Raw genomic sequence first — 21578 nt, forward strand, 5'->3', positions numbered from 1 at the left:
GTCTTTGTCCTGCATGGTGCAAATTCTGAAGAGAGCACCTGTGATCAGATAAGTTCGATTGTTTAGGAGAGCTACACTTCCTTTTCAAAAACCAGAGTACAAAAAGGAAAACTACACAGTTGTGGGTGGGAGTTTCAAGATTAAGTATTCTCCATCCTGATACACATAATTAGGTATCCTAGAAATACGTTAAGTTGCCTATTCCATATACCAGCCAAAGCAAGGTAGGTCCTTACTTTTTTAAATAGAGAAGGAATGGAACTTCTAGTACTTCCAATGGGAACTACTGGCCTAATAAGGCTGACAAATTCTTAATTTCACCTATTATGACTAGTGAACTTCTTTAAAAATTCCATCTCCACCCTTGTATTTACACTATTTAAGTTTATCCACTCCCTATCTTGACTTAAGCAATAGTTATTTTTCTCAAGTTTCTTCATAAATCCATGCATCCAAATCCTGCATTCAGTTTGCTTGCTCTCCTCTGAATTTCCTTCAACTGTTCAAATATCTTAATGGTTACACAGAACTTAGAAGCAACTGCATCATTACTGACACAGCTTTAGACTGGAACTTTTTTTTTTGTCATTTGATATTTGTCTACTTTAAAATTGTATTGTTTTTCCTACTGAAATTAGCCCTTTACAAAGTGATTTACTGTCCAGTGCCACTTAACATCTTCCAGCATTTATGGGTTTCGCCACCAGCTCTGTTTGCATTTTTCAAAGTTAATTGTACATTTATTTATAGCCTCTAAATACACTCTCATTCTCTATCCATAATATTATCTAGTATATTTCATTAACATGCTATCCTTTTACTTCCAGATAAGTGTTCAATAACAGAATACCAACCTTTAGCTACCCCCCTTAAACTAGAGACAAAAAGTAAACTCTAAATAGGATTCCATCATTTTTCAATGCACTTAAAATTGTTTCTATCCAAATCACTTTAACATCACCTTTTTTGAGCTACGCTATCTATTCCTTTACCAAAAGTTGAACAATCCATCCATGGAATTCCCTTCAACTATGTTATAATTGTAAAAAAAGCAAATGTTTGCTTAAGTATTTCCCCTAGTACCACCCTACTGCTCCATAACTTATTAAAATAACTGTCAGTAACACAGTAAGTGCATTAGCTCACTCTCTTACTACCAGAGGAGATCCACCATCTGGACTCAATGATTTGTGTACAGAAAGTTCTCATTTCACAAAGATTCCCTTACCTGCCTTTTATGAGTTAACTGTTTTACATCTTCATTATCTTCCTCTTGGCTAGTTATTTCAACAGGCTTTTTTTTTTAAAAAAAAAAAACAACCTCAGTGATTTCAGAGTCAGTTTCATCTTATTGTCACTTGTAATTACAGAAATACAAGAGTCTATTAATTTATAAAATCCCTTCTTTCACCTTCCACTTTCACTTGTGGTTTTTTTGTTGTTGCCCTTATCTGTACAAGTTTTAACATTTTCAGCTCATCACCGCCTCCCTCTCACTCCTTATAGTGTTAACCTCTCTTTTCCAGACACATAAGCTATTCCTTCTACAGTACTTTCCTTTCCTTTTATTACAAAATTGTAATTACTTTCAAATCTATCACTTCCCCTCGCCCTTTAATGCTAACATTTGAGGCCCCATATTTGCTTCAGCTAAGTTTGGTTGAATATGCCTGGGAAGAGGTCCAGTTGTTGCCCATTAAATCTGCTCTTTTCACTTCTGTGGTAGAGGGATGCCTTTGGATGATGAATCTCTCTGGTGTACAGCCAGCCCGCCCATAGCTGCCGGTTTCTGAGAATAGCACTAACATCTCCCATGAACCAAACTTCAAATAATTCTTAAAATTAGTTATTTGTTCACACCACAGGAATTTAGTGACTCATAAATCCAGTTATATCAAAGCAGGGAAAATACTTAGTATCACATGGAGCCAGAGCCTGGGTTGAGTATTTTTGACTCCTTTTGTACCTAGCCTTCTGTCAGCACTCATGATGCTTAAATCGGTTATAGCCCTGCACTGAGACTTTTAGCTTCAGTTCAGGCAAGTGTTTAAATGTGGCAGTGAGATCTGTGAATCTGCTACTGTTCCATTTTTTTAAATAGTCAAAAGTTTGGACTTGACATATCTGTATGGCAGCCAAACAAGGCAGAAGGCAGCAATTTAGTCATCAGGAGGCTAAAAAGAGGGTAAAGCTATTAGGGATATAAATACATAGTTAACCAGTAAGCCTCACCCTTAACAGATGAGGCTTACCAGTTCTGTTTAACTGGTAGGGGCTGGAGTAGCTCCCCACCCACACCAGACAGGGGGCTGCTCCAGACTTGCAGTGCCTGGGGGTGGTGGTGGTAAGAAAGTAACAGAGTGCACAAGGCAGGAGCCAGTATATACTGGGAACCTGCTTTTAAGCCTGCCACTCCCACCTCTGCACTGCTGTGGATGGAGGGGTGCTAGCTCACTGAGGTGGATTTGATCAACTTTAAGATGACGTTGTTTTTAAATCTCTCATATGTCTGAGTAATGCATTCCATATATATTTTTGTAATAGCTTTAAAATAATTGCTGTTGAAGGCTGTAACAAAAATCATCATGACACAATCTAGGTTTGAAAAATGTTATTTTAAAGTTGACATTTTGGCTGCATGAAATACTTTTCTACTCCAAATTACAGCATCGTATAGCTGTTTAGAATGTGGTGTGCATGCAAACCACTGCAACTTACAGAAGCCCTTGGCCGCATAGGCCCTTAAGTTCTTAAAAGCAGCTTAATAGCAGCCTGTGAGACACCCCAAAAGGGACTAAGTTTTAGGCAGCTGAGCACTCAAGTTCAGTGCTAAGCCGCTGTAAGGATCATTTGTATTGCAAGTAAGGCTTAAGGCTTAAAGTGGCCTAATTTTTTCAGGGTTGGGAAGATGGCTTAAACTTAGAGGCAGCCCATCAACTGCTATTTCAAGGATCCTAGGGCAGCTATTCAAATGGACAAACCATTAAGGGATATGAATAGTGTATTAAAAGTTGAAATACAGGGAATTTCTAGATTGTAACTAACTTTTCTGGAATTTTGTTAGAAGAAAGTCATTAACCATTCTGTACTAAAACATGCCATAGGATCTTTAATACCAGGACCACTTCATTTAAGATTTGTTCCAAAATATAACCACTCAGTCTGCAATCATACACCGTTTTAAACACTAGTTACAGCATCCGATTTCATTTGTACATGGAAATCTATCCAACTACTGATAGGTTTCTGAAATTAAGCACCAAGATTACAGTTATAGCAGATATCTGTCATTTTTTATCTACAAGTAATTTTACAAAAGTGGGGGAAGTAATGGCTATGAGGGTGCATATTTTTAGCATTACAGAGGCATGACTGACATGCAAGTAGGATTTTTTTAATTGTTTGGTAAGGCTTAGAGCAAAGATTTCATCTTGATTCTGATATGCGTGTCAGCTTTACCAAGAAGTCTTAAAACAAAAGCAATTGATGTAAGAAACCCACAGCTATGACAGCTCTAAGTGAAAATGTGTATGCCGTAATTTGTACAAGTATCAGTAATTCAAAAGATGTAGCATGTTAGGTAACCATACATTCTGGCATGCTACCTGGCTCCTGTGAAAAGTATTAGCCTTTCCTTTGTGTTTGGGGTCAGAAATTAAAAACAATATGCTTTCATTCTTCTACATCAGTCACTACACATTCTGCACAGACACAAGCGTTTGCAGATGAGGCTTGAGACACATGAGCCTCTGTGGTAAGCCTGCACAGCAAATGCCTGTACTGTCTCAGGTTTGTTTCATGCACACCACATTCACTCCCACTCTTTAAAACAAGCCATCTTCTGTGTTAATTAGCACTGTATTTGTGCCAATGCAATGTGGTCCATAGTAAGACTGAAGGCAAAATGTCTTCAAACTGCCCAATTACCTCAGGTTATTAGTGCACAGCATGAAGTGGGTTTATTTTGCTTCCCAATTAAAACTTGAGGGCTTAGTAAATTAAAACACTTAACCAGTTTTAGAGAAGATTTGTGCAATTTATTCTTCTACTATGAAAAGTGATTCATAGAATAATCACCAGCCCTTCCCACCCTTTAAAACTCTAATTTAAAACATTTTCTTTCTGCATGAATAAAGAGTGGAGAGATTCTCCTTTGCTTGCTGAAGAGAACTCAATTATGTGAGTTGGTGCAAGCTGTGACATCTCCAAAAAGAGCTCCAGCCAATCAGAATATGTCTCTGGACAATCTGAGTCAGCTACCCATTTGAAGTTTCTCTTGTAGCTATCAACAATGAAAAATACACTAATTCATGCCCTAAACTGGGAAATAGAAAGGCCTATTTGATTACATGGGTGCTTCCATTCATAGACCTTACATTTCTACAAAGTGAGTAATTATCTCTATTTTACAGATAGGAAAACTAAAAGGTAGAGAAATGATGTGATTTGCTCAAGGTCACACAGCTTGTGACAAAAATGGGCAAAAAAGGTACTATGGTTCTGCTCTTGCTTCTACCACACACAAATGATCTGGGTTCAATCACAATCTTTTTGCCTGTTCATCTGTAAAATGACGATAAATATGCTTCCTCACCCCACAAGCTCTTAAAAAAAAAAGTCAATTGTAGGAGATAATCCAATGTTTCCCAATTACATGGTTTTTAGTAGCAAAATGGTAGTTCAAGTCAAGTCTCTCAAGAGCTGTTTGACATCCCTGATGCAAAACATTTTTATAAAAAAGTTTCAACCTTTTTTACGAAGAAGTTTTGTTTAAAACTTCCAAAACAAAGTTATTTGGAAATTGAAATTTCTATTGACCTGTTCCATATTTTTCAGAGAAGCAAAAACCTGAGATCAACTTTACGTAATGATTTTAAGTGTAAAAATTCTGAAATCTAACTCTTATGAGACAGGAAAAATCATATAGTGATCTGCTCTAAAACTCATTAGCCTTTGAGAGCTATGCGAATGAGGGCCAACCAAAAGCTTAAAAAAATTAACAAAAACAGAAAAACCTAAGCTCTCTTGACAGCCAGGTCATTGCCTCATTGTAAATGTTAATGCTGTAGGGTGAAGAAGCAAGTTCAGAGCTTGTAAGAAGTAGATACACGCAGTAAAACTGTCAGTTGAAGAAAGCATGTCCTTTTCTTTTTTTTAAACAAAAAACCCACACACCACACAGAAGGCAAGGAAAAGTAGGTGATTTGATGTTTATATTAGTTTTACTTTGTACACATTTCGTTATCAGTGGATTGACTATATAACTCACTTTATTACATAATAGATTCTCTTTCCACAGCAGAGAAGGATGGACTGAGGTGCTATCACTATATTTAATTCATTATAAAGCTTTATTTCCAATTGTAAACTTCTTGGTTTAAAGACTCTTCCAAAGCAAACGAAGAATATTTACAATTGGTATCCTATCTTCCTGAAGCACCCTGAGAAAGGCAATTAAAAAACACTTACAAAAAAGCATCTGAGTGCCAAGCCCCAAAGTTACACATTTGAAATGTTATATTGTCAAGTGGCCTATTCACAGAAAGGTAAACATTCTATGAAACAATTCCAGAATTTGCCTATTGTACATGTTAGTTTTTTCAAACATTTAAAAGCTCTATTGGTGGTGGCTTTAGAGGAATCTTTCCCAGCATAAACTTCTTTGCTTCAAATTGCTTCAAGTCTTCAGCTGATAGATCAGTCTTTGGTGTGAATAACTTATCTGAGGTAATACTACTTGTGGCTGCAGGAGGTGCTGGTGCTACATTATACCCAAAGGCACTAACAGACTGTCCAAACAAAGAGTTACCCGATTCTGAAGCAGGGACAGCAGCTGCTGCATTAACAGCTCCAAAGGCTGGAAATGAGGTTGTGTTTGAAGAGTTTACCACAGAGGAACTGCCAAACCCTGAAAATCCAGAAGCTCCAAAGCCACTTGCCGTTTCAGGCTTTTTAAATGAAAATGAGGCTGCAGATAAAGCTGGTTGGCTACCAAAGCCAATGGAATGGGCTGATCTTGAGGAAGATGTCACATCCAATGCTGAAGAATCCGGAACTGTAGAAGGGGTTCCAAATGCTGTGGTGCTTCCAGAGGATGAACTGACAAATCCAGTATTTGAATTAAAGGAGAAATTGTTGGCACTCCTACTGCTGTTGCTGCTTAGTGGAAAGCCTGTAATTATAAACCCAGAGGGAACCCTTTGGAACAGGCACATTTGCACCAGAATACGGTAGAAAGACGAAGAGAAGATTTAACAGGACTAGCTATTAATACTGAAAACTTACTTGATGACCCAAACGTTGGTGGCTGTTGTCCAAATCCAAAGGTAGGCAATGGTTGATTAACTGCATTTTTCAGTTCAGATACCTTTAAAGAAAGGACAATTGGCTTCATATTTTAAAGTGAAACAATAGGTTTCTTTCTATAAAGATTTAGAACACACTTCTGATAATTATGTCAAAACTAGCTTCACCTGAAAAAGTTAATGGGAATGTTCTTTTAAGTATTTTATTGCCATATCATGCCAAGCCTAAAAATACTGTGTGGCAGGGATAGAGGATGACACTTGTCAAATCCAGAACACCTCTTTCTTTGCCTTTTTTTCCTACCTGGAAGTTCTTCACTTCCTATCATCCCCCCAAAAATGTTCCTGAAGCATCACTTAAGACCTGACTCCAATCTACTACTTGGCCCAACCCTTTTATATGGATGCCTCTCCCTGGCAGCAATATTGAAGATAAATGCCATAGCTGGGATTTTCAAAGCATTGCAGAGGTTTTAGTAAAAACTGTCATATTTACACAGCAAATATTTCCAAATCTTACAGCCAAGAAAGACAATTCTAACTGGGTGCAAAGTACTTGGTCTTAAATAACAAATGTTGACATTTTCAAAGCCAAGCAGAGGGATTTAGAATTTAATGTTAAAAAAAACCATATGACTAACTTCTCTATCAGTATTTTCTGCACATAGAACTTATATTTGCTATGCTATCTATCAAGACAACAGCAAATAAGGATTCAATTTCTTCACCCATATCATGTCTTAGAAATTGACTCATTAACAATCATTGTGAAAGCAACCAACTGTGTTATGTGAAGCACACTGTCATACATCTAACAAAAGTATTTTACAGGGGTGGAGAACCTAAGGCCTGGGGGCCACATATGACTTGCCTGCATGTGGCTCCCGAAGTTTGGGGCTCCCCCCACCAGCACCACACTGCAGAGCTGGAGCATACAAAATATATTAGCTTAGGCCCCACCATGGCTCTGGTGTGCAAAGGGAATGTGGGGAGTGTCTTTCTACTTCAGTCAGCGGCCAAATCAGTGATGTTTTGTTTTTTCTTTTCACTAGTGTGTGTGGCCCCATGGTGGATTTCTCTGTGGGTCAGCAACCTACCCCAACCTCCCCCCTCCCCCGCCCCAAACCATTCCTGTTTAAAATTAGAAGGAGAGTGTATTAAATGTGTTTACTTTTCAGTAACACTTACCAACGCTACTTTGGTAGATGCATTTAGAGTCTTCAACTCAAGCAATCTATTTCGCGACTGGTTTATTAATTGCTGGACTGAATTTATCTAATGAGGGGGCAAAAGACATTTTAAATCTGTGTTAATGATGCAAATAAGAAATGGAAATACTGAGTAGTTTGATTCAACTAAAAACGTACTGGTTTCTCAGATAAGAGAACAACCTCATTAGCCTAAAAGTAATGAGACACTTATCCCTTCCCAAAGCATACTACTCAAATTTACAGGGTCTGTAATTTGGAAACTCAGGATGCCTTCAAACTTTTTTACAGTTGCTCTCAGACCAAGCATATTGGTTTGTATGCATATGAAACATTAGAAACTACTGGATACTTTCTTTAATGCAAGATCTAGTAATAAAGAGGAATCCCAAATTTCAGCTCTACAAAAAACAAAAACACACCCCCCGCCAGCCCCTCCTCTCCCCCCAAACAAACAAAAAACCACCACCCAAACCACTCTTCAATCCTTGTTTCCTTCCTGGGATAGTGACATTGTACGTGCTGAATCATGAAGATGAAGTACCAAAAGTTCACTTAAGGCTGCCTCTGCTTTCTAGCAAAGGCACCCTCTTATCTCAGAATAATTTAGCTCTTACACTTCTTACTTACCAATTAACTTACTCTCCAATATAATCAGTTCCCTTAAAATGCTGGAGAGGATTAGTACACACAATTCTGTAGTGATTGCTAAGTACAGTAAACCAACTTTTAGAGAAAAGGTTAAAACATTACATAATTATTTAATATACAATATTGTAATGTGGAATAGTGATATCACATTAACAGCATTTATAATAAGTATGAACGTGCACTTTCATACAAGTAGCTAAAGCTTAGCATTCCATAAAGAAACCTGTCAAAATAAGAAAAGACTTTTCATGTGTGAGCACCTATGAGAGTGGAATGTTTAATCTTTTAGTAAATAGACACTGCTCACTTTCAAAGGGTCTTATTATAAACATCGCAAAACATATCAGCAATTCTCTTCAGCCTTGTCACATGTGGGAAAAAATACTGTTCGACATCAGCTCTTAAGACGAGCTGGGAAAAATTCAAGTATATATTTTGACCCAGTTTATTAATGAAACAGGATTTGGATGAGAATACTTCATGGAAGGACTATACAAGATAAATAATTAGACTTATACACTGAAGACTTCATGAACTTAAATTTTCCAGTGATGCTCTCCCATTAAAAAAAATTAAAATAAATCTTAAATTCCAGTTAATATACTACCCACCACCATTAAGTTTGATTAGAGTACTGAATAGTTAAGGTTTTACAAAAAACTTTTCTGCATTACAGCAATACCAGACAAAGAAAACATACAAAGCTTTTATTTAAGGCAAGACATTTGCTAGATTAGAAAGTTATACGGTAAAACTCCAGTAGTCTGGCATCCAGTTGTCCGGCACTCCTGACAGTCCGGCATCAACGGGAACCCGGAACTACTCGGGTCAGCCGCTCTCACGTCCGGGCCGCTGAGAGCCACATGCGCGCTCACAGCCTTCACTGTTCCGCTCACGGTCCCCAGCCTGCATGTGCTAGCAGCCAGCTGCTGAGCACAGGCAGCTGCTTTGGGACCTGGACATAAGGTTGGGGGGGGAGAAGGGGGACTGGGTGACAGCAGGGAAGGGAGGTGTTCAGCTCTGGGGAAGGGAAGGGGGATTGGGTTGCGCACGGCACCCTGGCTGGCTCATTGAAAAGCCGGCCGCTCAGCACACGTGTCCCAACACCTGGAGGGAGATGCGCGGCTGTACCGGTGAGGGGGAGGGAGATTGGACTGGGCATATGCCCCCTTATAGTACCTCCTGGTACTCCAGCATATCTGATAATCCGGCACCACCTAGGTCCCAACGGTGCCGGATTATTGGAATTCTACTGTATTTGGAAAGCTCACTTCAGAGATCTAGGAAAGCAACTGATCCATCTTTGACAAAAAATACTAGTGGTATTAGCAGTAAGACTAGCAGTATCAGCAATTCTTTCTGAAATGCAGTCCCAAGAGGAAGAAAAGTTGTGGGCATCCAAATCATGATATTCCAGAATAAATGGAGTTTGATTTTATAACCCCAGCATAAGATTCTGTACAGCAGCAATATCTAAAGTCCACTTAAAGACACATACTAACTTGAAATCTAGTCAATGACAAAATGTTTGAGAAGTTAGTTTCAATGCCTGTAATATGTGAGTTTATAACAATTAAAAAAAACGCTTTCAGCTCCTTTTAAAAGTATGTGAAATAGACACACATATGGGAAGTCTTGTTACTATTTAAGTATTAATTGCAAATACTATTTTTTAAATTTTGTTTTCTTGTCTTTTTTCCTCCGTTTGCAAACAGGAAATACTTGCAGAAGATTTGTTTTTTTTATAACGTACTAACAACATCAAAACTCAAATTTCTCTTTGAAAAATTTTTCCTGATTGCCCCCCAAGTAACACCTGATTGCCTTTAATCTGGGAGTTATCAGGAAAATTTTCTCAAAGAGAAATTTGAGTTTTGATGTTGTTAGTACGTTATAAAAAAAAAAAAAAACCAAATCTTCTGCAAGTATCATTTCCTGTTTGCAAACGGAGGGAAAAAAGACAAGAAAACAAAATTTAAAAAATAGTAAGTGGATTATTGATGGTATTAAATAGATTGTTACACTAAAAACAAGTATGATAGAATGATTTGTAACAAGCAATACTGGTGTTAAAAGAATGGGAAGAACAGAGAAGTATAGTGTCAATGGGCACATTTTTCTGACTGGAGACAGACTACAGCTTATTTGAGAAACTGATAGCTGTCCTGAAAAAGTCACTTATTTGCCAGTATAAACCTTAGGAGGCATTACTAATGTAACTGTAGGAAAAAAAAAAAGCTGCATTGGTAGTGTAGGTGAACTTTTTGAACAAGAAAACAAAAACTTTGCTCACAAGAAAAGTCTTCAGTGTTGTAAGTTTGTAATACAGATAAATTAGCCTGGTTGTGTCTCAGGTTTGCCTATCAGTTTAGTGTCATCATTTGTAAGTCTGATAGACTGAAGTTTCATCTGTGTCCTTTTATAATACAAACTGACTAGTGAAAGTGCTACAAACCCCATATAATTATCAAATAAACACTTTTTGATACTGCTGGTAAAGTCCCTGTACCACGCCATAATTTGTGTGTGTGTGTGTGTGTGTGTGTGTGTGTGTGTGTGTGTGTGTGTAAATAAATAAAAAAACCACTTGTACTAAACTATGAAGTCCCCCTCCCCCATTTGTCAAACAGACCGATTCCTACTATTAGGCTCCAGTGTCAAATACTCTCCACTGCCAGGCAGATTCCCTTGATACCAATGTGGCTTTAGGAGCAGCAAGAACAAATTAAAATAAAAATTTAATAGTTGTTGAACTGTACTGGTACAAGACATCTGTTCTAAAGGGTAAACTAAACAATACAGGGAGTTTATCCTCACTGTGCTCTATGCTCTGCCATCTCAGTATCAAATTACCCAGCAGCACAGACCCTATGTCAAGCTCCCAGGCCATGATTCGAGTAGACAGACAGTACAGAGAAGATTCAGGAGTAAGAATAAATATGAACAGAGGCAAAAATCTAGGTTAAGAGCAACCCCTACATTTAATTATGTAGGATTAGCCGAACACCCTCCTCCCATTGCTTCCCATGGAGTAGCAGCATTAACAAAGCAAACACCCAGCACTTATAGAAATCAAACCACTTTTCTAAAGCTGCCTATTTTTAGGCACTCAGTCTTGACAGTTTTTTGGCCAATGTTAAAAAAAAAAATCAAGATTAAATTGGAAAGCCTGCACAGTATACTTAAAAAAAAATAAAAAAAGTCAATTTGTTATGACAGTGTATTTTGGCATTTTGAAAATTCCTTGTAATTTCTTGCACAAAATCAAATGATCCACAACTGGACAGTTACTAAAGTAGCACTACTCTGAAGTGTGTATGCCACATTAGGAAAGTCTGCAATATTTTTTAAAAACTTACATAGTTCTGAATATTATTGTTTGCTCTGCAGTTATAGTATTCAAGATGCAACTCTTCTGGTGAGAAGTCTGGAAAACCTGCAGGGAAAGGAACAATCAAAATCTTAAGAGAAAGATATATTGTTTGAGAGCACATCTGTGAAGTTACAGCAGATAGACCTTGCATCATCTTCAACAATAAATCAATTACAGGCAGTCCCCGGGTTACGTACAAGATAGGGACTGTAGGTTTGTTCTTAAGTTGAATCTGTATGTAAGTCGGAACTGGCGTCCAGATTCAGCCGCTGCTGAAACTGATCAGTTTCAACAGCGGCTGAATCTGGACGCCAGTTCTGACTTACATACGGATTCAACTTAAGAACCCCAGGGGTCCCCAAGTCAGCTGCTGCTGAAACTGATCAGCGGCTGATTCCAGGAAGCCCGGGGCAGGGGCTTCCTGTAGTCAGCCACTGGTCAGTTTCAGCAGCGGCTGACTTGGGGACGCCAGGGGCAGAGCAGCTGGGGTGCTGCTGGGTTGGTCCAGTAGCGCCGCCGCTCCTCGGCGCTACTGGACCAACCCAGCAGCACCCAAGCTGCTCTGCCCCAGGCGTCCTGATTCAGCCGCTGCTGAATCTGACCACAGGTGTCTGGAGCAAAGCCACGGAGCACGGGGGCAGCGGGACAGCCCAGACGCGCCGTGGCTGTCCTGCTGCCCTCGGGCTCCGCGACTTGGCTCTGCTTTGCCCCCCCCCCCATCCCCCTGGTTTGCAAACCAGGGGGATGGGGGGGGGGGGGGGCAAAGCAGAGCCAAGCCGCAGAGGACGTGGCCAGCTGCAGACCAGGGGGACGGGGGAGGGGGGGGCAAAGCAGAGCCAAGCCGCGGAGCGCGTGGGCAGCGGACAGCCCTGTCCGCTGCCTACGTGTTCCGCCGCTTTGCTTCCTCTCCCTGGTCTGCTGGAGACCAGGGAGAGGAATGGCCCCGTTCGTAACTGCGGATCCGACGTAAGTCGGATCTGCGTAATTCGGGGACTGCCTGTAGTTACATTTAAAAAGATGAAGAGGTCATTACTGTAATAACTGCAATTTTACACATGCCAAAAATGAGGCACCATTTAATCATAAACAGAACAGGAAGGGACCTCGAGAGGTCATTTTGTCCAGTCCCCTGCCCTCCATGGCAGGACCAAGCACCATCTAGATCATCTCTGATGGACGTCTATCCAAACCGCCCTTAAATATCTCCAGTGATAGAGATTCCACAACCTCACTAGGCAATTTCTTCCAGTGTTTAACCACCTTGACAGTTAGGAAGTTTTTCCTAAGGTCCAACCTAAACCTCCCTTACTGCAATATAAGCCCATGGCCTCTGATAATAGGACAAGAAGCAAGGGAGAAAAATTGTTCTCCCTCCTTCATGTAACACCCTTTTACGTACTTGAAAATTGCTATCATGTTCCCTCTCAGTCTTTTCTCTTCTAAAGAAGCCCAGTTCTTTCAGTCTCCAAGCTCATGTTTTCTAAGCCTCTCATCATTTTTGTTGCTCTTGTCTGGACCTTCTCCAATTTCTCTACATCTTCCTTGAAATGTGGTTCCCAGAATGGGTCACAATACTCCGAGGCCTAATTAGCATTGAATAAGGTGGAAGAATGACTTCTCATGTCTTGCTCATAACACTCCTGTTAATGCATCCCAGAGGCATGCTTGTTTATGCTCCCTATTTTAACAAATAGGGAGGAACTAGTTGAGAACTTGAAAGTGGAAGACGGTATAGGGGACAGTGATCACAAAATAATAGAGTTCATGATCTTAAGGAAAGGTAGAAGGGAGACCAGCACAATTGAGGTAATGGATTTCAGGAAGGCAGATTTTGATAAGCTCAGAGAACTTGTAGGTAAGGTCCCATGAGAAGCAAGACTGAAGGGAAAAACAACTGAGGAGAGTTGGAAGTATTTCAAAGGGACGTTGTGTTAAGGGCCCAAAAGCAAACAATTCCGCTGTGTAGGAAAGATAGAAAATACGGCAGAAGACTAGCGTGGCTTAACAAGGATATCTTGCATGATCTCAAAATAAAAGAGGAGTCCTATAAAAAAATGGAAACTAGGACAAACAACAAAGGATGAATATAGGCAAGCAACAAGGGAATGCAGGGGCAAGATTAGAAAGGCAAAGGCACAAAATGAGATCAAACTAGCTACAGGCATAAAGGGAAACAAGACGACCTTTTATAAATACATTAGAAGCAAGAGGAAGACCAAGGACAGGGTAGGCCCACTGCTCAGTGAGGAGGGAGAAGCAGTAACAGGAAACTTGGAAATGGCAGAGATGCTCAATGACTTCTGTGTTTCGGTCTTCACCGAGAAGTCTGGAGGTGTGCCTAACGTAGTGAATACAAGCAGAGAGAGGGTAAGTTTAGAAGATAGGATACACAAAGAACAAGTTAAAAATCACTTAGGAAAGTTAGATGTCAGCAAGTCACCAGGTCCTGATGAAATGCATCCCAGGATACTCAAGGAGCTGATAGAGGAGGTATCTGAGCCTTTAGCTATGATCTTTGAAAAATCATGGCAGACAGGGGAGATTCCAGAAGACTGGAAAAGGGCAAATATTGTGCCCATCTATAAAAAGGGGAATAAGAACAACCCAGGAAACTATAGACCGGTCAGTTTAACATCTGTCCCAGGGAAGATAATGGAGCAGGTAATTAAGGAAATCATATGCAAACACATGGAAGGTAATAAAGTGATAGGGAATAGCCAGCATGGGTTTGTGAAGAACAAGTCATGCCAAACTAATCTGATAGCTTTCTTTGATAGGATAATGAGCCTTGTGGATAAGGGAGAAGCGGTGGATGTCATATACCTAGACTTTAGTAAGGCATTTGATACGGTCTCGCATGATATTCTTATTGATAAACTAGGCAAATATAACTTAGATAGGGCCACGATAAGGTGGGTGCATAATTGGCTGGATAAAGTCAGAGAGTTGTTGTTAACGGTGCTGAATCCTGCTGGAAAGGGATAACAAGTGGAGTTCCACAAGGGTCTGTTTTGGGACCCATACTGTTCAATATCTTCATCAATGATGTAGATATTGGGATAGAGAGTACGCTTATTAAGTTTGCAGATGATACCAAACTGGGTGGGGTTGCGACTTCTTTGGAGGATAGGGACATAATTCAAAATGACCTTAGCAAGTTAGAGAAATGGTCAGAGGTAAACAGGATGAGGTTTAATAAAGAGAAATGCAAAGTGCTCCACTTAGGAAGGAACAATCAGTTCCATACATACAAGATGGGAAGCGACTGTCTAGGAAGGAGCATGGCGGAAAGGGATCTAGGGGTCATAGTGGACCACAAGTTGAACATGAGTCAACAGTGTGATGCTGTTGCAAAAAAAGCAAATATGATTCTAGGTTGTATCAACAGGTGTGTTGTAAGCAAAACTCGTGAAGTCATTCTGCCGCTCTACTCTGCACTAGTTAGGCCTCAGCTGGAGTACTGTGTCCAGTTCTGGGTGCCACATTTCAAGAAAGATGTGGAGAAATTGGAAAGGGTACAGAGAAGAGCGACAAGAATGATTAAAGGTCTAGAGAACATGACCTATGAAGCCAGGCTTCATGAACTGGGCTTGTTTAGTTTGGAAAAAAGAAGATTATGGGGGGACATGATAGCGGTTTTCAAATATCTAAAAGGGTGTCACAAGGAGGAAGGAGAAAATTTGTTCCTCTTGGTTTCTGAGGACAGGACAAGGAGTAATGGGCTTAAAGTGCAGCAAGGGAGGTTTAGATTGGACATTAGGAAAAAATTCCTAACTGTTAGGGTGGTCAAATATTGGAATAAACTGCAAAGGAAGGTGGTGGAATCTCCCACTCTGGAGATATTTAAGAACAGGTTAGATAGACATCTGTCAGGGATGGTGTAGACAGAGCTTGGTCCTGCCTTGAGGGCAGGGGGCTGGACTCGATGACCTCTCGAGGTCTCTTCCAGTCCTATGATTCTATAACAGTGTCACACTTGACTCATGTTTACCTTGTGGTCTATAAAGCCCCTAGATCCCTTTCTGTAGTATTCCTTCCTAGACTGTCACTTCTCATTCTGTATGCATGAAATGGATTGTTCTTTCCTAAATGGAGTACTGTGCATTTGTCCTTATTAAACTTCATCCTATTTACCTGAGACCATTTTTCTAGTTTGTCCATAATCTCATTTCCTCTTTGTTGCATGACAAGTCAAGTCTAGATCTCGGATGACCTCCACATAGGTGGAGCAAGTGGAAGGTTTGAAACCTTAGTTCTTTAGAAGGAAGAGCTTTAGTCTTGTGCATTTCTGCAAGGCAACTGGCACTTCTGGACCTTAAAATATAATGCAACAACTTGAGAAAAACATTCTTGGTAATAAGTTGAGACTGAGGAAGTTATTACCTGAGATGTTAGGCTTTTCTTTCATAGGTGAATAACAAGAGAACATCCATTGTCCTGAAGATTCCCATACTTCCATGTCTTTTATTATACCTTCACTAAAAAAAGTTATACCAAAATCAAAAGTGTGAATAAAAACAAATTATTCTACTCAAGAGAAGGTATTTCAAAATAATGCAGTGCCACATTCTGATATACTCCCTAACCTTCCACAGCATAGTATTCCATTAGCAGTCTTCCTGACTTTAACAGACAAAATATTTTCCCATCCTAGTAGTAAAGATGAACCGTGGAAGATAATGGTTTATGCACACTGAAGTATGGTACTCTTTATCATGAGCAATACTGGGAGAATTGGACCCTCAGTTAACAATTGTGATGTGATATGTAGAAATGGCCACTTTTAAAACATTTTGTTAAAGTATATAAATTGCATCATGAATTAAGTAAGCTGGATAAAGACAGGCAGGAAGGGCAAATATGCTGTTAAATGATTTTCTCTGTAGGCTGCAATCATAATCTCAGCATTAACATTTGCGAAACCTTGAAAGTTACAAAATTCTACAAAAATAAGCTAATAATATGTATAACAGCAAAAAGTAAAAAGCAGAAAGATTTCAGACCAGATGAAAAACAGACATCTCAATTTTAGAGACTACAGAAATCCATATATTGTAGAAGTCAGGGCTCGCTGAACTGCAGCGAGCCCCACTCGCCAGCTGCGCTGTCCAGCGATCTGCGCATGAGCAGATCGCCCAAACGCGGCTCTTCCGGGTTGCAATCTACTCACCACAGGCTAGTAGATTGCATTAATTTGTCGAGCCCTGGTAGAAGTAATGAAATAGGGATAAGGGACTATTAACTGAAGTAAAATAAGTGTAATATTTAAAGAAACTCTGGAGAGAGCAAAAGCAAGAATACTGTACTGCAGCAAGTTAGAAATTTGCTTTTATTAAAGATACATTTTTAAATCTCATACGAATGCAAGTAAATACCAAAATCTAAGGATTTTAAGGGGTGTAAAAATTTCCTCATCCTGCTCTAACAAATAAACCTGCAATGGAATGTAGACATAGATTGCAACTTCTTACTCTGCAAGACTTGCACCTAAGTCTTAGAGGAAGTTTTCCCTTAGATCTAGGAACATTAAAACTCTTTCACAACACCTATTTAACTAGAGGGTGAATGAAAGCCACTTTTGGCCTCAACCAGTACCTCAATTCCTTAATACTTAGGATTTTTATATCACAACAGTACTCCAGTCATCCAATAGCCAAGACCTGACACTTTTTGGTTAAACAGCAGGGGTTTTTTTTTTTTTTTTTTAAATGAAAAGTTTCCCCAAACCTCCCAGGCTTGCTTTGTAGAGTAGAAAGAGAAAGGAAAAAAAGCCCAGTTTTTCCCCTTTTGCAGATCACTTTAAAGATGAATGCAAAATTATTAAAAACAACAATTTCAATTAATAAAGGTTGTCTGTGTGCATTTTAAATTCCTATGACAATTAATTTTACTACACATACACTTCATTACCTCCCAATGAAGATGTTCATATTAACAAATTATAATGTAAATATTTAGACATTAGAAATCTCTTCAAACTGGCATTATAAGGAAGTTACATAATATACTCAAGTGTCTCCATACAAATTTACACTTGTAAAATTTACCTAAATTCTTTCTAGATAATCACAGAACAAGGACTTACAGAAGCTTCTCTTCTTCATCTCTGTAGTCACTGACAATATTTTGCTCAGAATTTAATGCAGAGAATCTGTTTTGAGAAAATCCTGAACTTTTATTGCCACTGCCTGGTGCTCCATAGTCAGAGGATCCAAAAAAAGCCTTTCCATCATTTCTGCTGCCACCCCACGTAGAGGGTTTAGAGAAGTTAGAAGGTTGGACAACACTGGTGTATCTCTGGTTATGGCCACCCCATCCTCCTCTGCCAGTACCTTGCATTGAAAAAGAGAAAACAAATATTCTTTCACATTTTCCTCATTACCACAAATCAAGTGAACCAAGTTCACTTATGTATGCTAGTACTGAAAATTACAGAGCATGAAGAGAACCAATTACTAGAACAGTTAATATTTTTAGTTGTGCATTATGTGATCAGAGTTTATTTTATTTAAAAAGATGTATGTACAAATAGAGTCCATGCCTGCAATTACACATTAAGCCATCATTTCTCAAACTGTGGGTTGTGACCCCCAGGGGGGTCGCAGCTGGATTCGTTTTTTCACTTGTGACCCCTCTCCCCCGGGCCACGAAGAGAGGCAGGGCAGTGTAAGGCAGCCACTGGCAAGCCGCACAGTGTAGCCAGGGCCGCAGGACTCCTGGAGCACGGCTCAGCTGCAGTAGGAGGCAAGGCGGTGGGAGAGCGAGGCCAACGCAGTAGCAGATGCGCAAGGGGCGGGGCAGGCCAGGGCATAGTTGCTAGGTGACTGAACTCTTCCCCAGCTGGGAGAGGGCGAGGTCCCTCAGGCAACAGGCTGGGGGATTGGGTCAGGGCAGAGGACCTGAAGGTAAATAAGGGCACATGGGGGTCAGAGGAGAGGAAAGGAACCAAAGGGATGCGGAGCGGAAAAGAAGCACAGAGGAGAAAGAGATGGGGGAAGGGGCCTGCAGGGGGGAAGGGCGTTGAGGACTGCAAATGCCTTAAAGGAACCCCAGGAGGGCAAGGAGTCTGGTGAGAAGGGGGGAGGAAGAGACCTGGGGGGGAGGGGGTTCCACACAAATTCATTTAGCATTTTAGGGGGTCATGGTATCACAAAATTTGAGAACCCCTACATTAAGCAACTGTCATCATGTGAGCATAATTAAGTTAAATGGGACTATTTATTTCCAGAATGGGGTCTTAAGATATCTCATTCATATCTTAAAACCTTTCAAGAGGCCAACACACTATATGATATTAATCCATTGTTACTGCAAGTAATAAAGATTTTAAGGGCTGAGATCAGCTCTAATATCTGAAAGATTAGAAGTATTTTCACTATTCTTGTTTATTTTGCCCATTTGATAGCACTTAAACACCAATCCTGAAAGATGACCTGTGCAGCCCAGACCCTGCCAGATCCAATCCACATGGTCAACTTGGAAGAAAAAGCCCCTCATTTTCACACTTCTTGTGAGAGATTTCATAGACCCAGAAACATTACAAAAACAAGGGAACATGTGACTAAGCTACAAACATTTGCTAGGAGATTATGAAGGTAGGTATAAGCATAAAAAACTACTTATAACAATTATGAAATGGAACAGATTCAAGGATGGCAGTACTCCTTACAAATCATAAGCAAGTGTTTCTGAGGGGTAGCTGTATTGGTCTGTAACTGAATAAACTTAAAAAACAAATAGTCTTGCAGCACATTAAAAACTAACAAAAAATGTAGTTGATATCATAGGCATCTACATTTTTCGTTAGTCTCCAAGATGCTGCAAGACTATTTGTTGCTTAAGTGTATTTGTTAAATCATAAGCAATTTATCAATGTATTTAATAGGCCCGGGCACTTCAGTTTCCTTTCAAACGGTCCGTTTTGTAACAACAAATTGTGGCACTGTGATGTCTCTTTTGTCTATGGAAGAGAAATGGAAAATCATATGCAGATGGGGAATTGGGCAAGGTTTCTCTTCAGCATACTTGTAATTCATCTTCCTTAATACTAATGTCAGAGTCCTATTAGAATTCCAGTAATCAAGAATGGAGGATTGGGGGAGGAAGAGGAAAAACAGGTTGAAAACAACACACATTCTGGTTTATTGTTTCCTGAGCATCCAGATAGGCTATAATTTCAAATGAGGGAAAAAACCTCTAACTTCTCTATTTTATAAATACTATTACTCCAAAACTATTAGTCATTTACAATAAATACCCACTTGAGCTATGTGATTTAGTGACAATTGCAAGGATGACTCACCACTTATAAAGAGGTAAAATGTTCAACTGTTTGCTTGCTACTAAATACGTTTAGTATTTTAACTGAAAGTTATCTAACCCTCAACTTTAAATTCCTGAGAAAACCTACAGCATTTGGTGCAGCTAAGTTCTGTATTTATATGTGGTAAAACACAATTCTGTATATTTCTTTTAAACTTTACTAGCCAACGAATTGCAGTCACATTTTACCAGCCCCGTTCATTAAGGAGGGGGGAAGATTTCAAGAGGCCACCTGTCAAAATTTATACATTACCCTAACCCCACCACAGAAAGCACTCAAACATCAAGAGATTAAGAGCTGCACCAAGGTTACAGTATTAGTGTGACAGAAGGGAGATTAAAAAAGGTCTGACTTTAAATAGGTTGCTGCGCAGAAGACAAGAATATCCAGACGTCTAACAGCGAACCCTAAGGAGAACCAACAAGAGTTCTGGCAGGGACACAGAGCTACAGGTCTTATGGCAGAACCCGAGCTCTCAACAGGGGACAGGGGGTTGTCAGGAAGAACCTTTTCCGGGCGCAGATTATCCCAGGCCTGCTAAATTCCTGGCACCTTTCCCCGAAGCTGCACCCTGCGGCGGGCGGGATACGGGACTGGGACCGACCAGGGTAATCACGTCTATTGGAAGCGCGCAGGGACCCAGGCTCAGACCAGGCCCGTCGGCGCTAGGCTGGACTGGTCAGGGAGGTGACCGGCTCACACCTCACGGGGGGGGGGGGGGGCAAGCAGCGTCCCAGACGCTTCAGCCATTAGCGCCGCAGCTGGGCCCTGACCCGGCCGGCTGCACGCGAGCCCCGAAAGCGGGGATCGGGACCTCGGCTGCCCCGGCGAGAGCCCCCGGGAGGGCTGCGAGGGGCGGAGGCGACCAGCCGCAGGCGGAGGAGTTGAGAGAAGCGGGTACCCTGAGAAGGCGGCGGGGCCGGGGCCGGGCGCCCCCCGCCGCGGGGATGCTCGTTCCAGCACCTCTCGCCGAAGCGGCAGCGGCCCTGCAGGAAGAAGTGGCAGATGGTCATGGCAGCGGCCGGGGCCCCCGAGTTCCGGCCTCCGTTGCGTCATAGCTGCCGCGGCTAACGACACCGGCCGACAGAACCACCCACTGCTACGACGTGCAAGGCCCGCGACCGCCTCACCGCGTGACATTACGGCGCTTCTGAGTGACGTATGCGAGCCTTTGCCCAGGCGCGGGAGAACGTGAGAAGGCGGTTCCTGACTTTTACCGGTTGTGCGCGAAAGTGCCAGTTGAGCGGCCCAATGAGAAGCCCAGCTGTTGCTCCGCCCCTTAAGCCCTGGGTAGCGGAACAGCCTATGAGAGCGCGTCCTTAGCCTTACCTGCACGTGCTATGATTGCCATCGCTGTTCCTCTCCTCACCGCCCCCAAGTCCGGACTGACGCTCGCGGCCCGCCTCCACCACAGGCTTGGACGGGCCGCCGCGAGGGACAAGCCTTTGACTCGCGCGCCCAGCGCTGCAACGATCCACTGGGCAGCGGCACGCGGGGGAGAGATCCCGTGACTCACCCCCACGCCTGCCCTGCGGGGAGGCCTCCATCCCTGGCTACAGCTCTGCGCCCCTCCCCCAGGCGTGACCCCCGCTGACACCCTCTCCCTGCTGGAGCGACCCCCTAGTAATGGTGAAACAGCGGCTGGTCTCTTCTCAGCGGGGACACGTCACCAGTTACCTGTAGACTATAAAGCCCCTGGTCTGGGACCTGCTCATCCC

The 21578-nt window shown here is 41.3% G+C and overlaps 1 protein-coding gene across 4 annotated transcripts; it reads right to left on the bottom strand.

Annotated features, from left to right (window-relative positions):
• Window positions 1-4015: 4015 nt before the first annotated feature.
• Window positions 4016-21226, bottom strand: NUP42 (nucleoporin 42). 4 transcript variants are annotated; one of them, XM_006138354.4, is made up of 7 exons: window positions 21190-21226; window positions 17623-17869; window positions 15921-16015; window positions 11524-11600; window positions 7494-7580; window positions 6286-6367; window positions 4016-6172 (listed from the first exon to the last, which is right to left on the bottom strand). In XM_006138354.4, exons 1-7 carry the CDS (start codon window positions 21209-21211, stop codon window positions 5601-5603), a joined length of 1182 nt encoding a protein of 393 aa, XP_006138416.1. In that variant the 5' UTR covers window positions 21212-21226; the 3' UTR covers window positions 4016-5600. The 4 variants fall into 4 exon arrangements, with proteins under 4 accessions (XP_006138416.1, XP_014436715.1, XP_075778329.1 ...); XM_014581229.3 differs by lacking the exon at window positions 21190-21226 and adding an exon at window positions 20991-21116; XM_075922214.1 differs by lacking the exon at window positions 21190-21226 and adding an exon at window positions 20824-20958.
• Between the last annotated feature and the right edge of the window lie 352 nt (window positions 21227-21578).

Source organism: Pelodiscus sinensis, chromosome 2 (assembly GCF_049634645.1).
Source record: "Pelodiscus sinensis isolate JC-2024 chromosome 2, ASM4963464v1, whole genome shotgun sequence".
NCBI lineage: Eukaryota > Metazoa > Chordata > Testudines > Trionychidae > Pelodiscus > Pelodiscus sinensis.

Excerpts from the sequence above, each read along its gene's own strand:
- NUP42 (XM_075922213.1), bottom strand. The coding sequence starts at position 20,873 with ATGACCATCTGCCACTTCTTCCTGCAGGGCCGCTGCCGCTTCGGCGAG. Across the intron at positions 17,870-20,761 it reads GGCCCCGCCGCCTTCTCAGG|GTACTGGCAGAGGAGGATGG; the intron begins GTACCCGCTTCT and ends TTTCAATGCAAG. Across the intron at positions 11,601-15,920 it reads AGAAAAGCCTAACATCTCAG|GTTTTCCAGACTTCTCACCA; the intron begins GTAATAACTTCC and ends CTTTCCCTGCAG.